The following is a 16,542-nucleotide window of genomic DNA, read 5'->3' as shown; positions in this document are numbered from 1 at the left end:
GCTTCTTTTAAGACTAACTGTCTCTTCCCACAGGTTTGTATCCAGGAACAGAGTATGTCATCTCAGTGCAGGCCATTAAGGGAAACAATGGGGGCAAAGCTTCTTCTGTCACCGGTGCCACAGGTCAGTGTCAACACATCAGCATTCACGAGTTGTTGAATCTCATACTGCTGTGCCTTATTATCAGTTAGCATAAAGTGGGCCCAATTTTCTCAAAATTGACTGCTGCCTGACATTAATTGCATTGAGACTGCATTTCTGCGACCACTGGAGAAGTCTGACTGTGGATGACACTTAATATAATAGATCAGCCACTCTTGGAACAGAAAAACATCAGAGAAACAGCGAGGAAAACCATATTCCACTTAGTTTTGAATTGGGTGTACCACCAATGAGTGCGCTTAGCTCTTGTTGTGTCACCTATAATTCACCTGTGGTCAGATGCTAAGAGGAAAAACACATAATCTGTCAGACACAAAAAATGCTATGGAGTATTATGCAAACTGCTGTTACCATCCTTACAGAGCCAGTGATAACATTACAATGAATACAGCCAGCAAGAGGCAGGATTGCCCCCCTCTCACGGACAATAACCATATCCAACTTCTTAATAGCAATGAACTGGTCTGCATTGGTGCATCATATCTTTATTCTCTTCCCCCTCCTGCCCCCCCCCCCCCCCCTCTTTCTTAAATAGATAACTATCATATCTGATATCATATCTCACAGTACAATAATATTGAATGGGTTGCATTGTTGTATTTTGTCATGTTTCTCAGGTCTTTGTCTGAATTTCTACGAACATTATTGCTAAGGATTGTCTTATTGCATTGGAGTCACACTGGGTTAAATATGTACACTTGGGTTTTAAGGGGTATTTATTATTTTCTTCTTTTTTTTTTGGGTTGTATGGAAGCCCCAAACGCAATTTCATTGTTCTTGACAATGACAATAAATAAATAAATACTAACAAATACTAGATTGTGGGTTATGGATGGAGGGCTGGAATTTACAACCTAATAATTTGAGCAATCTTTAATGGTTGTGGTGAGCTTGGTCACAGAGGGGAAACATGATATGAATTCTGTAATGACTATGAGATGCTCCCTGACAGTCAGGGTGAGAAGGTCCATGATTTACAGAGTCTGGTGTTGTTGGATATTAGCATTTTGGTCTTAGCGTGAGTCGGACTGGTTTTAGGACGTGATGAGGAATACATTTTTACTCTTTACTTTCACAGCCATTCTTGACATTAAGTTGCTATATAGTTATAATTTAACAGACCGCCAAATGCTCCACAGTGGCACAACAGGTTTTCAGTTTCTCCCATTATCTTCTTTTCTGTCTCTCATTCACCTTCCCATCTTTCCTCCTCTCTTTAGAGATTACTCACTTCTAAAGCTTTCTTCAGTTTGAAGTCTGTTCATTTTGGGTGGGTGAGTTGTTATTTTTGTTTTTTTAGACACTGAGGCAACCAGTTTAATGGTTTTTAGTCATCAGCCTTAGCAAGGTATTTTCAAGACTCACCTCTCATCTTTTGAAGACAGTCAGGTACTCAAGAACTCATGTCTTCACTAATCTTTTTTTCTGTGTGTATGCCACTTACTTTTGCAGCAACTGCATAAGTGTGTGTGCGTGTATGTGTGTGTGCGCGAATGGGCTAATCTACACCAGACAGACAGTGGCTTGTCTCCACTCCAGCAGCTACAATCCTTCATTTTAGGTGTAGCACGAAAAGGCTTAGAGGTGATTGAAGAGGATACTCCTCAGCTCTGTCTGGCAGAGAGGATGTGCTAGTTTCTCGATGACTGGCATGGCGCAACAGAGAGCACAGTCACCTATTATCTCGCCGAACATGCTGTTGCCTTTGGGCAGCGGGGTTATACACGGGAGGAGATAAAAGGAACATGAGGGGGGGAATATTGAAAATACACAAACAGAGAGGAAGCTGTAATAAAGAAGAATAAGACACTAAGTGTTGGCATTAGAGCTAAAAAACCAGAGTCGAGTGATAAATCAAGATATTTATAGGGGGAATTAAGAACAGGAATAGGACAGGATATAAAAACAATGGGTCATAAAGAAACAATTTATGGGACATTATGTAATGCGTTATTGGGTAGGTACTTCTAAGACTACAGCTGCCATCTTACATATTGTGTAAGCGCCACAGTTGAAAGGTTTCCCCACTGTTGCCATCTGTCCTATGTGCCTTCTCATCGTCTCTTTCGCAGTGTCTGTCACGCATCACAATTGGCATCCTGCTAAACTTATTTTGCTGTGGCTCCTTTTATAGTTGTTTACCTTCTGCACTACTGATAACAAGGTATTACATAGCAAAAGAATGACAGTGGATATTTATAGCTGGGCCTCGTTATGCACTTCCGGTGTGACTTTTATGTTGGATTTATGTTTATGTTGCGGAATATGCACAATTTTTGACTGAATGTTTTCATTTTATTGCCACCAATGACAACATACGAAAAGAGAAACTGAGGACCAGACTTGTCATCCTTACTATAACCTGTCCAAAGCTTAAGAGGCATATAAACACATCATACCACAGCTGCTACTGCTGATTCAGATTCAATAAAGTCACCACCAAGGCCTTTATAACAAAAAGCAGATGGCTTGACGTTCGAAGATGGGTTGAATTTTCCACTCAAATGTGTCCATCGGAGGTTTTTGAGCCAGCTCTTTGCGTTAGACAAAATACAAAGAGCTGGAAAAATGTCAAATGAAAATGTGAGAAGAGACATTTTATAAAAGTAATGAGGATTCAAAACAAATTCCCGAAAGGTCAAACTGGGAATGACAGATTTTGTGTAGAACTACTCTTCGTGTGTTGATTCAATTGGAGCAGTTGAACAGCTCTATGCACCTATTAAGTGTGAGAAAAAGATAATGTTGTTTGTAGGTATCTTCTTAATTAATCTTGGTGTAGGTTATTGCATTAGTAGCATTGATGTTTGAGCCTGTTATGCTCAAAAGTGTGTTGTTGTTTTTTTACTTTTTCTAATATTCATAATAATTGTAATTAATTTTAATTAATTAATTTTTTAATTAATTTTAATTTATACATTGCACAGGTATCTTCCAAAATTGTTTAAACATGAACAAAAGAAAAATCAGGATCTTTTAGCCATTGTCCATTGAAATTTGGGCAAATTTTCTCAAACCTACTATATAATTTTGCTACAAGAATTGTCCCTTATAACACAGAAAATGCTCTATTTCTGCCACAGATTAACACAGACAGTAACACAGATTGATTGCTTTTATTCCACGTTTAACAATCATGCTTCCATGAGTGGTCAGTGCCAGAAGTTAGGCTGTTGTGTATAATCTGAGGGCTGAACTAAGATCACAGTTTGTTTTTCCCTGAAATATGTCCATGTTAACAGTGTACTGTATTTTCTTGTTGGAACATATTTGGATTATTTTACAGTTACAGTGGTGTTTACCTTTAACCTGTCATTCAGAAGAAAGAAAAATTGTTCTCTTTGTGTATTTGTTAAAACTTACTTACGGCTGCCACGTGGAGTGAATAAATTATGAAAGGATAGTTCATAACGTAAAAAAGGGAGTTTCACACAATTCATATTATATGTAAGGACAAAATATAGGTATGTTGATAAGTCAGTTCTGTCATTAAGAATTATGAGTTACTTAAAGCACATACAAGTCGTTGGGCAAACATGCTAATAAACTCAACTAGGGCATAGATCAAGCCTGACATATTGTAGTCTCTGAATGAATGGAGCTCTGTTGCTCCATATGTAGCCATACTGTATGGCTTTCACTGTACAGTGAGGCTGTGAATCTGTAAGGCTCTAAATGATGAAAGACAGCCTACTACTGAGTGCCTTGTGGTCAGTGTCTGCTGAACATGTCACCCATAATGGATAAGTTGTCCTCCAAATGGCCGTAGTCGCAGCTTGTGTTGTGTAGCCATGTAGTCACTGACGCTGCACAGCTAGTGGGGTAGAACGTTTGGAGTAACTGGATCCATCATACAGAGCAAATGCAGGCTTGGAGCACGTAAGAAAACGTATCAAATAACTTATAGAAAATGTCAGACGACTGAGGGATTGGACTTGTTTGTTCAGAGGGGAATAAAGAACATTAGAAAAAAGAAAATCCAGTGGTGGGCAGTAACTTTAACACAAGAGAATAGAGATAACGAACACATTTAATCAGCGTACCAGTGTATGATTCTGTATTTTCATTTGTTCTTTTTTTATATGCTGTACTTAAATAGGCATAGACATCTGCAACCTTTCTGCACTCATTCCTGGCTGAAGAATTGTGAAAAGGTCTGACTTTTATAGTTATCATCATATTTTGCATTAGCTCACCATGATGAATTCTTCAGGAATTGATTAGAATTGTAGTAATAATAGGAGCAATAAAACACTATAAGCAGACCTCACTACACATAAACTATGCATTACTGGCAAACTGTACATACAATTGTTTGCAAAAATGACTCATTCTGCAACGATTTTCCCCATTCAGTGTTGTATAGTATTGGTATTTCTGCTGTCAAATTTCTACTAATGTTCTATTAATCTTTTAAATACTATATTCTGTTTATTCTACAGTCGTGCATCACATTCAGTTAAATCATGTGGTCGCTCTCCTGTGAGAATCAGATATCTATTACAAAGCACAGTTTGTACATTTGTTCAACCAAGGTATTTCTCTGGTTTAATTAAAAGAGGTTTTTTTTTAATTAAATTAGAGGTGACTTGAGATCCCCTCTCCATCATAAGTTCTGATTCAAAGTCCTGAAGGAGATATTAAAATCTTCTTTCGCAGTGCAATCTAATAAAATTAGGGGTGGGTTTTTATAATCGATTCATCGATTAAAATCGATTCTGGCTTGGATGACGTAAAATCGATTCATTAAAATCCTGAATCGATTTTTTAATATAAATTTATTTTGCCCAAAATGCCAGAATCTCTGGTGACATCTCACAAAATTTCAAGAACCACCAAACAGTTAAGACAGTAAATGAGAGCAGGTACACGGATTCTGCACATAGACTTAAACACACAGCGCAACCCGCGGATCAGAATCAGTTAGATGTCGCCTTTCTCACGGTCGGGGCTGAAAGCCGACAGCTCGCTGATTCTGATCTGTCGGCGGGTCCGCGCTTTGTGTTCACGCCCTTTATGCGCTGATTCTAAAGCTGTTAGTTTGATCTCTCTCCAAACAATACTGACCGAACCAGCAGCAAAAGAAGATCCAAACGGTTCACATAAAATCGTCATGAATTCACTCTGACTTTTACTGTTTTGCTTCCACCGCGATGCACAGCTCTCTCTCTCTCTCTCTCTCTCCCTCTCTCTCTCTCTGTACTTCAAGAACAGTTTCCCTTTCTTCATTATTCGCTTGCTTGTTACGCACAAGTCTACTGTTGTTTACAGCGCTGTCGCACACTGTTTTTTTCCCTTTTACATTCTTCCGAAAAGAAAACCTCATTTCTGCTGTTCAATACTGAACAAATTTAAACTTTTTAAAATTATTCAAAATGCAAAACGCTTAACGTGTCTCTAATAAAACTGCTGTAACTTCAGAGGTAATGTTCATATGTTGATTAATGGTTTTCTTTCGTTTTTGATGTACTGCAGAATATTTTTATAAATCCCAGGCCAGGAAAACCTTCATGTTTTTCTGTTTTATCTTCAGCTACTTTGACACAAAGGCATCTGCTGTGACGCTCACACCTTTGATAAAGTCTTGCGTGTGTCAGCTTCCTTTTTATTGATACAAAAATATGTAAATGTACTGATCTGAATTATAATATTTCTGACTGTCAAAATTTCCCAGATTTAAATCGAATCGAATTAAATCGAATCGTGGATCGAATCGATTCGGGACCTTGTGAATCGGAATTGAATCGATTCTAGAAATCAGTGACGATACCCAGCCCTAAATAAAATGTACATGATAACTGATCTGAAAGTAGAGCCAGGGCAGATTGTCTAGCGCGCCAGTATCCAAATCAATTTCCAGTCAAAAACCAGAGGTTTATCCACAATGTGCATGTGGAAGCAGCTAGAAAACTCTGCTGGCCTATAGATTTAATTGGAATCAGAGTCAAGCGGAGTAAATCCTGGTTCCAGAGACAATAGCCAACTGTGGACACACGATGGCAGTAATTTAAAGGCAGTAAGACAGGTTCTATGGCAAAATGCTATTTAAGATGAAAGGAGAGAGACTACGGTAAGTTCATTTTTTTTATAGTGATTTTCTGATTTTATTGGAAAGGCACTGCCAGCCTTGCTTGCCCTAAATGCTACCGCTATGTTCTAAAGGAGCTTTGTTCAGGTCACATAGCAAATAATTGAATAATGAATGATGAAAAGAATGAAGATATTCAAACTGATAAGTTCTTTCAAGTGTTTTAGATCAATTCAAAACGAAAAACATTTTTGCACTAACAGGCTTTATATGTTGTGCCACATGCATCATATGTTATTGCCTCACACCTCACAGTTACTGCCAATTTCCAGAATGCAATGACATCTCCCTGGTGGTGCATACTGCCACTTCCTGTTTTTAGGTCATGCAGTTCTGGTGCAGAACTGACATTATTAGTCATTAATTTCAAAATGTTCTTAAATGTTCAACACTAAGCTTGTTTAGTGTTTTTCAGTTAAGGTGCTTAGAAAAGTGAATGACCTCTCATTTCGAGGCCTTGGAGGAAACACACAGCTCTAATAAAAAGGAGCTATTATAAATTCTTTCTGTGGTTTAGCTCATGACAGGCTGTCAGGCAGTGCAGCCACAAGGACAGGGAAGTGACAGAGGGAGAGGAGAGGAGAGACAAAGAGGGGATATAGAGTTAGACAGTTGCACACTTCCTTTCTTCTCTTGGATGCATCATCAATCAGTTTTCACGATGCACACTGACACAAGAACGACCTCGACTCAACTGCTGCCACAGAGGAATAATCCTAAATGATGATTACTTTTACATTTCCCTTCACTTCCTTTGTGTCTCTCCTACTATGCCTCTGTGACTTTATTTCCAGTCTTACTTTCTTTGTTGCTCTCCCTCTACACTTTCATGATGAGTACCTCGACCGACCCCAGAGCCCATCCAGACAACACTCACAGCTTCACCAGAGTCTTGTATGCATCCTTCATATTTCCTCGAGCCACCGAAACAGAAGCTCGATGTTCTGGTCTGCTTGTCTTTCCTCTACAGCTCATGCATTACAGTGCAATGAACAGATCAGTAACCTAGGTTGCTTTGATGTTACAAATTCTCCTTTTGTTCATTTTTTTTAATCTTCAGCATCCATTAATAAAACAGTAACAGGCTTATGTACATTTCTGTTGGATAAAAATGTGTATCACGAATGTGCCATGTTACAGCCTGACCTGCTGACTAAAAAGGCGAGACAGCCATCAGTATTTGAACGGGCTGTTTTTCAGGGGTCGGTGAAACCTTTTAGAAGCGCTTGTGAAATGGTCAGAAAATGCCTGGCCGAACACATTTCCTGTGTCACAATTTGTTGGTTTTGTTTCCAAAACCAACAATTTGAACTTCACCTCAATTTTGCCAGCTGTGTTGAGGTAAGAAAGTCAGCAATTTGAATGTCTCTGAAGCTGTCTTCAGTTTTTATTGTTTTTATTATTCTATTTTATTGTCTCCCCCACTCTTTTTTTCACTTTCTGTGCACACATCAAGAAAAGCACAACACATTGTCGGTCTTCCAGGAAAGACTGTGAAGACTGCTAATGTCTGATCTGACAGCATCATAGTGTCCTTGCTTCAAGGAATGTCTAGAAGAATGCAGGGCTGCAATGTGGTGTTAAATCAGCTAAAGTGAACTAATGGGCAAGAAGTCTGTCTATCAAATCCATGCGCAACTGGTGGCTAAGTGGGTAATTATAGACTACTTACATGTTTCTAAGAAAAAAGAATAATGGTGTCTGCAGAAGTTAGATGTTAACTTCTTAAAGTCCTCTCTGTATAACCCTTCAATTTTAATGTTCGGTTTAACAAGTGTTAAGTACTGTCTATTAACCACAGAGATCTTTCTGGCTCTTTCTCATCAACTGATGTTTGACTGTTAGCAACAGCCCTCATCACCTCATCGGTGGAGTTACTGTGACTATATCTTACACATTTGTGATGCTTTCAGTTTTGAAAAGTCTGCCCAGCATTCATACACATAAAGTACACCACAATAACCCTTAATAAAAAATTTAAAATATTTGTAAAAATATAAAACCATAATAATCAAATCAAATCAAATCACTTTTATTGTCACATCACATGTGCAGGTACATTGGTACAGCACATGCGAGTGAAATTCTTGTGTGCGAGCTTCACAAGCAACAGAGTTGTGCAAAATACAATAACATAAACAGGCAAAATATACGAATGGCTAAATCTGAAACTAATAAATATATGTATAATATATAATAGTATATGCAAAAAAATAAATAAAAAATTTCTGGATGTGTATACTAAATGTTTTTCTACGTGTGTGTGTGTGTGTGTGTGTACACATATTTTACAAATTAAATAGAGTCAACAATAAATAAAATATATAAAAATATACAGAGTTGAGACATGTGCAAAACAGTGGCATTACTGTACAGTATGGAGTGCATAATGTTGAAGTTCCAGTAGTGAAGCTGAGGTGTCTATGACGTGTTCAGCAGTCTGATGGCCTGATGGAAAAAGTTGTCTCTCAGTCTGCTGGTACGGGACCGGATGCTGCAGAACCTCCTTCCTGATGGAAGTAGTCTGAACAGTTTATGGCTGGGGTGACTGGAGTCCTTGATGATCCTCCCCGCTTTCCTCAGGCACCGCTTCCTGTAGATGTCTTGGAGGGAGGGAAGCTCACCTCCAATTATCCGTTCAGAGCACCGCACTACTCGCTGGAGAGCTTTGCGGTTGTAGGCGGTGCTGTTGCCATACCAGGTGGTGATGCATAAAATACACTAATAATTACCAATAACTAAAAAAATTATTGGCTATTATATTGGCTATTATAAAAGGCACTGACAGAAAACCCAGGTCATGTATTTATGAGGATTTACTTCAGGGTTATGTTGTTTAGTCTTGTAAAGTTTGCCAATAGACCCTGGCTGATGTTGTCCAGGTATTCTACTTTTCTTATTATATAGAGTTCTTTTTTTTTTCATTATACAACCTTATCAATATTGATTGCCATAGTCTACAGCTATATGTTTCTGTAGAGACCAATGTCAGTGATGTTGTGAACTCTCTAGCAACTGACATTAATAGATGGATGACAACAGTTTTTTTCTTTTTTTAACTTAACAAAGACAAAATGGAAAATCTTTTAATTGGCTCAAAAACCAAGTTTATTTATAAGTGAGCAACAACAGGTGACACAGTAAGATTTCAAGTAAAAGGTCATGGCATTGTTTGACATTCTGATTTGAGCTTTAAACCCTGCATTAACTCAAGGCAGCTTTCCTTCATCTTAGAAATATCGCCAAAATATGACTCTCCTGGCTCGCCACGACTCAGAATTTTTTTTCATTTTTAGTAGACTGGATTACTGCAATTCTCATTTTGTTGGACTTCCTAAAAAGATTATCAGTAGACTGCAGCTTATCCAATACTCTGCTGCAAGGTTATTAAGTAAAACGAGAGAATAACAGAGCACATCGCTCCAGTTTTAGCAGAGCTACATTAGCTTCCAGTATCTTGCAGAACTGCTTTAAAAATACTCTTACTTAAATGGCATTGGACCATCTGGACCATCTTATATTTCTGAAAGTCTGTCACTTTATATCCTGGCTCGCACTCAAACATCCTCTGCTGCCAAACTCTTAGATATACAGTATTCCTCACAGAGAGAAATTGGGGATGCAGCTTTTGGTGTTTATGCCCCCAAAATCTGGAACAGACTATCTCAATATACCGAGGAAGCAAACTGTGCCAATAATGTCAAGAAACTCTCAACATCAGGGATTTCTATAAAACGTTGTATTCACCACAAATAAACCCATCTAAAAAAGAAATTGATCAGTTTTTGGACAACATAACTCTTCCAAAATTATTGGACACTCAAGCAATGGCACTGGATTCACCACTGACACCAGGTGAACTCCAGGAAGCCCTGATAAGTATGCACAATAATAAGGCTCCAGGTCCAGATGGCTTTCCTGCAGAATTCTACAAAGAATTCTGGTCGATTCTAGCACCAGTTTTCTACAGAACGTTGTTGGAAATTAAAGAAAAGGGCAGACTTCCATCAAATATGAATTCTGCAAACATTAATCTCCTGCTAAAACCAGGCAAAGACCCTGTATATCCCTCAAGCTATCGTCCAATATCCCTTATAAATGTAGACCTTAAAATAATCTGCAAAGCTCTCTCAAAGAGACTGGAGAAAATAACCCCCCTCTTAATTCATCCTGACCAAACTGGTTTCATAAAAGGTAGGCACTCATCAACAAATACACGTAGATTACTTAATTTGATAGACTACTCATACAGTAAAAACCTAGAAACTACAATATTCTCTTTAGACGCAGAAAAAGCATTTGACAGAGTTAACTGGAAATTTCTATTTGCAACTTTACACAAATTTGGTTTTGGATCCTCTTTCATAAACTGGTTAAAAATATTATATAATTCCCCAACAGCTTGTGTTAGAACAAATGACCAGACATCCTCCAGCTTCTGTCTCTTGAGGGGCACCAGGCAGGGATGCCCACTCTCCCCTTCACTATTTGCAATTTTTATTGAACCACTAGCAGCAGCAATTAGACAGAATTCAGTAATTAAGGGCATAAAATGCAAGAACGTGGAACATAAAATCAGCCTTTATGCGGATGATGTGTTACTCTTTCTCCAAAATTCACAAACCAATATCTCTGGGGTGATTGAATTGATAAACTCTTTTGCAAGAATATCAGATTACTCAATTAACTGGTCAAAATCTACAGTCCTACCGATTAATTGCTCCTTCCATAATTCCTCTTCTACACCACTGCAATCGGGAAATATAAAATATTTAGGTATTAATGTTTCTCCCAAGCTTGCAGATCTAACTAAATTAAACCATATCCCACTTTTAAAGAAGGTAGAAGATGATCTGGCTAGATGGAAATGTCTACCCATATCACTCATGGGAAGGGTTGCCGCTATAAAAATGATGGTCTTACCAAAAATAAATTATTTATTCTCAATGATCCCAACTAAACCGCCACAAGATTGGTTCAGATCTCTAGATTCATGTATGTCCAAATTCCTTTGGAAAAATAAACCCCCACGTATAAGCTTAAAAACACTACAAAAGACCAAGGATAAAGGAGGACTAGAACTGCCTAACTTTCAGCACTACTTCTTAGCCAACAGGCTTCAATTTATCTCAGGATGGCTAAAACACACCCTCTTAGATGAACCTTGGCTAGATGTAGAACAAGCACTCTGCAATAATCTAGAGATCTCAGACCTACCATTTACCAGCTCAAACATCCAACGACATGAATGCTTTAAAAGCATCAACATCAGCTCTTCTCTGACAGCATGGTGGGAGTTTCTAAAATTGACGGCGTCTTCATTAATCCCATGCAAACGTACACCTATCTGGAACAACCCTGACATATTACAAAACAATAATATGATAAACTTTTCAGATTGGAGTGATAAAGGAATCAAATATTTAGAACATATACTAGAAGGAACAGAATTTATTTCATTTGACGGACTAGTTACACAATATGGGATCAACAAGAAAAGATTTTTAGAATATCAACAAATTAAATCCATAGTAAAAAAGAAATTTAAACCGGGTCAAGTTGAACTACAAACACCACCAAGTGTGGTTCAATTTCTTACTCTTAAACCCCCCAAATTACTATCCAAAATATACAGAATGCTTTCTAAAACAGATGAATCAATATCACTTCCTATTGCAAAATGGGAAGCGGATTTATCAGTTAACTTAGACCTAAACTTCTGGTCTCAGATTTGCTTAAAAACCTTTCATCTAATTAGAAATCCCAGTCTTCAATTAATTCAATACAAAATATTACATAGAGTGCACTATACAGGTCATCGGATGTTCAAGATGGGCTTTACGTCTACCAACAACTGCTCTCACTGCCAAACCAATTCACCGGACAATTATATCCACGCTCTTTGGTTCTGTCCACCAGTTCAGAAGTTTTGGCGCGAGATATGTGAAGACTTATCGAAGTGTCTGAAATGTAACATTCCAACTTCCCCCTTAGTGTGTTTGTTGGGCAGCTTAGATAATGTCACTTCAGAAAAGAATATCGCCCATATGGTTTTCACTGCCCTATGCATAGCCAAGAAAACAGTCCTCATGAACTGGAAAAATAAAAATAATCTTAATTCTAACCAATATAGAAATTATCTATTAGATTACATTAGTCTTGATACAGCCTCTGCCACCACATCAGATCAATTGCTCTGGGCTCCTTTGATCAGCTCCATCACCTAGTGGGGGTGGGGGGTCATAGTTTGGTCCCGCCTTCACTGTTGTGATTGGTGTGGGGGTAGGGACAGGCTTAGGGCGTCGGGGGGTTCCCCGGAGGCATCTTCCTTGGGGGGCTCAACCCGGGGTAGCGGTCATGTCCGGTTAGGGGCTCTGTTGGCTCTCCGGTGACTGTTTCCTCGCGGCTGCGTGCAGCGGGGCTAGGGGAGGGTCTGTGCTGACGGACGTGGGTTACTGACCTGGTAGCCTGGCTGCCCCTGGGTGGGTCCGGGATGGGCGTGAGGTTCTGGGGGCGCTCCGTCTCTGGGCTGGGACCCGGACCGGGCCTCGGGGGCTTGGGTCCTGGTTGGTGTGTTGCCGGGGTTGTGGGCGGGTGGGTGCATGGGGGCCCAGCCCTGGAGCAGGGTGCCGCCGGTGCGTCGAGCCACCTGGGGGGCTCTTCAACTGGTGGGGGAGATTGTCACATCTTGCAGGAGCTTTCCTCTCCTCAGGAGCTGCCTCTGCAGGAGGGGGAGATACAGGAGAGGTGGAGGAAGATCTCAGCCTGGGTGTTTATTGTCTTATGTAGTCTGGAAGATGAGTGGATGGTGGGGTGGGTGCAGTTTTCTCTGTGGTGGGGTTGGGTGGACTGTCCCGGGCACTGTGGGGCCGGGCGGCGCTGCTGCACTGGGCCCGGTCTGGATGGGCCTGGGCCCCCTTTCCCTGGCGGGTCGCGGAGTATGGGGGTGCCTACTGGGGTCAGCGGGGGAGCTGGCCCCAGGGAGGGGTCACTTGCCCCTCCCTTCCTTCCCTCCCCATCTCCAGCTGCCTCCCTCTTCCCGCTCCACCACAACCACCCACACATGCAGGGCCTTGGAGTAGGGGTATGTCACCAGGGTGCAGAGGAGGCTACCCCCCCCCCCCCCCCCCCCCCCCTCTGTCCCCTTCTGGCTGCCTCTGCCTCAATTTTATCCCACAACTTAGACATTCACATTACTCACACTCTCATTACACATACATATAGGATCTTGGGGGTGGGCACGATACACGGAGTCCAAAGTACCATCAGGGTGTACACCCCACCCCTGGCATCGTTGCCCACCTCTCAATTTTAAATACACGTAGACATTGAGGGCTAGCAGGAGGGACCATGCGCTTACCTGCTGCTCTCTGGCAGGTAGCTCCAAGCCCTCCTGGGTTTTAAATGCACCTTAGAACACACATGCATCAACATTACAATGAGCGGGTGGAGGGAGGTTCGGAGTCTTCTCTCACCCCCGTTCTCTGCGACCTGCTGGAGCGGGGGGCTAGGAGGAGGAGGAGGAGTTGGCCGTCCGACTGCGGTCTGGAGTGTGGAGCCTTCCTGCTGCTGCGGAGTCGGGGCGGTCTGCCTCCCCCCACCGCAGGGAAAAGGGAAACACCACCTGGGTCTGGGTGCAGTTCCCCCCTCCAGGGGCGGGGGCACCTAGACCCGGTTTGTAGAGTACGCTTGGGGAGTGTGATCGTGTGTACAACGTCTCTTTATGTCTGTCTCCACGTTGGTTGAGTGTGGAGTAAGTGCATATGAGAGCATGAGGGTGGGAATGGATGTTTGTATCTGTGTGTGCCTGTATGTCTGTGTCTATATGTCAGGTTGGGTGTCAGGCGCCACCTCTCTGGGGACATCTCAGGCCCTCCAAGGTTTGGAGGCCTATCTCCCCCTACCACCACTTCCCCTGCCAGTGGCGGACCCCCTCAGACATCGGTGCGTTGGTGGTTCTTTGTGTCTGGGGATGGGCGTCCAGGTACACACCGGCTCACTCCTTGGCGGCCGCTTATCGGGGCCTGGAGCCTGGGGCTCGCTCGGGCCACTTCGGAGGTGGGGTGCCCCCGGCCTCTCGGCCTGGGGCTCGGTCACTCAGGCGCAGCTGGCTGCCGGCGGAGCTCACGGGCGCGTCACTGCAACTCCCCCTGGCTTCTGCTCCGCGGCTGCTGAGTGAGCCCTCATCTGGGACTCTCCTCAGCTCTTTCCGGGACAGTGGCGCAGCTGCCCCTCTGTTGGTCTTCCTTGGTCTCTTGTGTTCTGGGGGCCTCTGGATGTCTGGAGTTTTGATCTCCTCCACACCTGCTTCACGCCCTGGAGGACGGGGCTGTGGCCCCCCCACACCCTCTAGCAGATTATTACATGAAGGAACCTTTTAAAAAAACAAAAAACAAGCGCGTCCATGCTCACAGGTGTACACACGGGTGATCACACCCACAAACTACACCCTTTTTGGCTCCTACCTCAAAGCACACTGTGTTCTGTTGATCTTATGTGCTGCACAATAATGTTTAACATTTAGTATTTACTGTCATATTCCCATATATCATTGTGATGTTGTTTATTCTATTACTCTTGTTCTCTTCTGCTTGCTTTCTTTTTTCTTTCTCAGCAGGTGATCCAGGTGATTGATATATGCATTTTTTTTTCTCTGCCCGTTCTGTTGGTTTTTGTCTTTTGCCCTTCTCCCCCGTCCCTCTTCTCAGCTGTTTCTCTTTCCCTCTTTCTTTCTCCCCTTCTTTCCCCCAGTCAAGTCTGTCCCGTATTCAGTAAGTGAAAATAAAATAAACAATAAAAGGTGAATCAAATGGACCATTACGGCAAGGCTGGGATGGTCAGTTTGGTAAAGTAAATCCGTTGGGCATCTTTCTTTGCCTTTAGACAACAATTCTGAGGGCAAAAGAGCCAAACGGGACAGGCCAAAAAAAAAAAAAAAAAAAAAAAAAAAAAAAAAAGAAACTCTCAACATCACACATTTAAATCTGGCATTTAGCTAGTGTTTACATTTAATAAAAATACCACTTCACTGCTTTACCTTTAAGTGAGTTCAGCAGCCGTATTTAGTATTCTGGTTCAGAACGTGCAGTTTCTCTACAGTCCCGTCTGCTTCTGTTCCTTCAATGTTTATTTTCTTTTTCTATATTTTTTATGTAGAATTTCGTCTTATTCATTTAGTATCCACGTGTGGGATGTATGTGGATGCATATATGAACATATTTCTAATGGGTTGTTTGACTTTTTCAGCTCTTTTTGATGCTTTTTTTTCTTTGCTTTTTTACGTCTTCAGATATTGATGCTCCAACAAATCTCGTCACTACCGAAGTAACAGAGGACACTGCAACAGTCTCCTGGGATCAAGCCCAGGCTGGAATAGAGGGATACATGCTGAGTTACACTTCTGCTGAGGGATCCAGTTCAGACATCTCTGTAGCACGTGATAGTACCTCATACAGGCTGATAGGCTTGAGGCCTGGAGTTCTCCATACTGTCTATATCTGGGCCTATAAGGGAGACAAAGTCAGCGGAAAGAGTTCAACAGAAGCTGAAACAAGTAAGTGCTGAAAGGGGAAACATTACAGTAGAGACTGATTTGATTATTTGGCTGTCCGTCATTGAAGACTCCCACAGAGGAATCATATTTTGGAGGTCAGCTAGGAATATCTACAAAGGTAAGGCAGAAAAAAGAAACTCTTATCCCCTCTTTTTTTTTTAACAATGGTGCTGAAAGTGTAAACAAATGCTTTTATCTTCTGTCTCTTTTTTACTGATTGCACAATAGCCTTTGATTGTCTGAAAAGTGATCAAAAGCGCAACTGTTCTTTGCTGCCTTTGAACTTGGAGCAGTCTGTGAACTAAAGTAAAGGTTGATTTTAGGGTCTCTTTTTCTTAAGCTCCTTTATGTACGACCTTAAAAAACATACAGATAATTGGTCAATTACTACCTCTTGATCTTGTGCGTGCTAGGTTGACAATGTGTGAAAAGCATTAATATAGACATTACACACTTAGCACACCAGCCCCTCTTATCCATCTGCCAAGAGTGGAACTTGAACTCTGTGTGAAAAACGCTGTTTAACATAATTAGGTGGTACACCTCATTTAAAAGCAGCCCAGTTTAGCCTCGGGTTGAATGTTCATAAGAAGTTTGAGCAGAAGCATTTTTGCTTGGTCAACAGAGCAAGACACTTCTCATGTCTCTTAATCTGGCTGTTGTGCAGATTAGCAGCTGTTGCTGTCTGCTGGTATTGATGTTTTTGGAAGAAAGTCAGCAGAACAAGAAGTATGAGTGC

General features: G+C 41.3%; 1 protein-coding gene across 2 annotated transcripts in view; it reads left to right on the top strand.

Moving 5' to 3' along the window:
* The window catches only part of tnn (tenascin N), a 46,594-nt gene that overhangs the window by 19,091 nt on the left and 10,961 nt on the right, over positions 1-16,542 (top strand). For both annotated transcript variants that reach the window (XM_085376990.1, XM_085376989.1), the window contains exons 8-9: positions 34-123; positions 15,540-15,803. In XM_085376990.1, coding sequence (XP_085233116.1) covers positions 34-123; positions 15,540-15,803 — 354 coding nt within the window. The remainder of the gene's footprint in view (positions 1-33; positions 124-15,539; positions 15,804-16,542) is intronic.

Source organism: Diplotaxodon limnothrissa, linkage group LG18 (assembly GCF_057381915.1).
Source record: "Diplotaxodon limnothrissa isolate DT_005_m linkage group LG18, D_limnothrissa_male_GT1.1, whole genome shotgun sequence".
Lineage (NCBI taxonomy): Eukaryota > Metazoa > Chordata > Actinopteri > Cichliformes > Cichlidae > Diplotaxodon > Diplotaxodon limnothrissa.
Note: the sequence above shows the minus strand (reverse complement) of the source record. Positions and strands in the feature narration are given on the sequence as shown.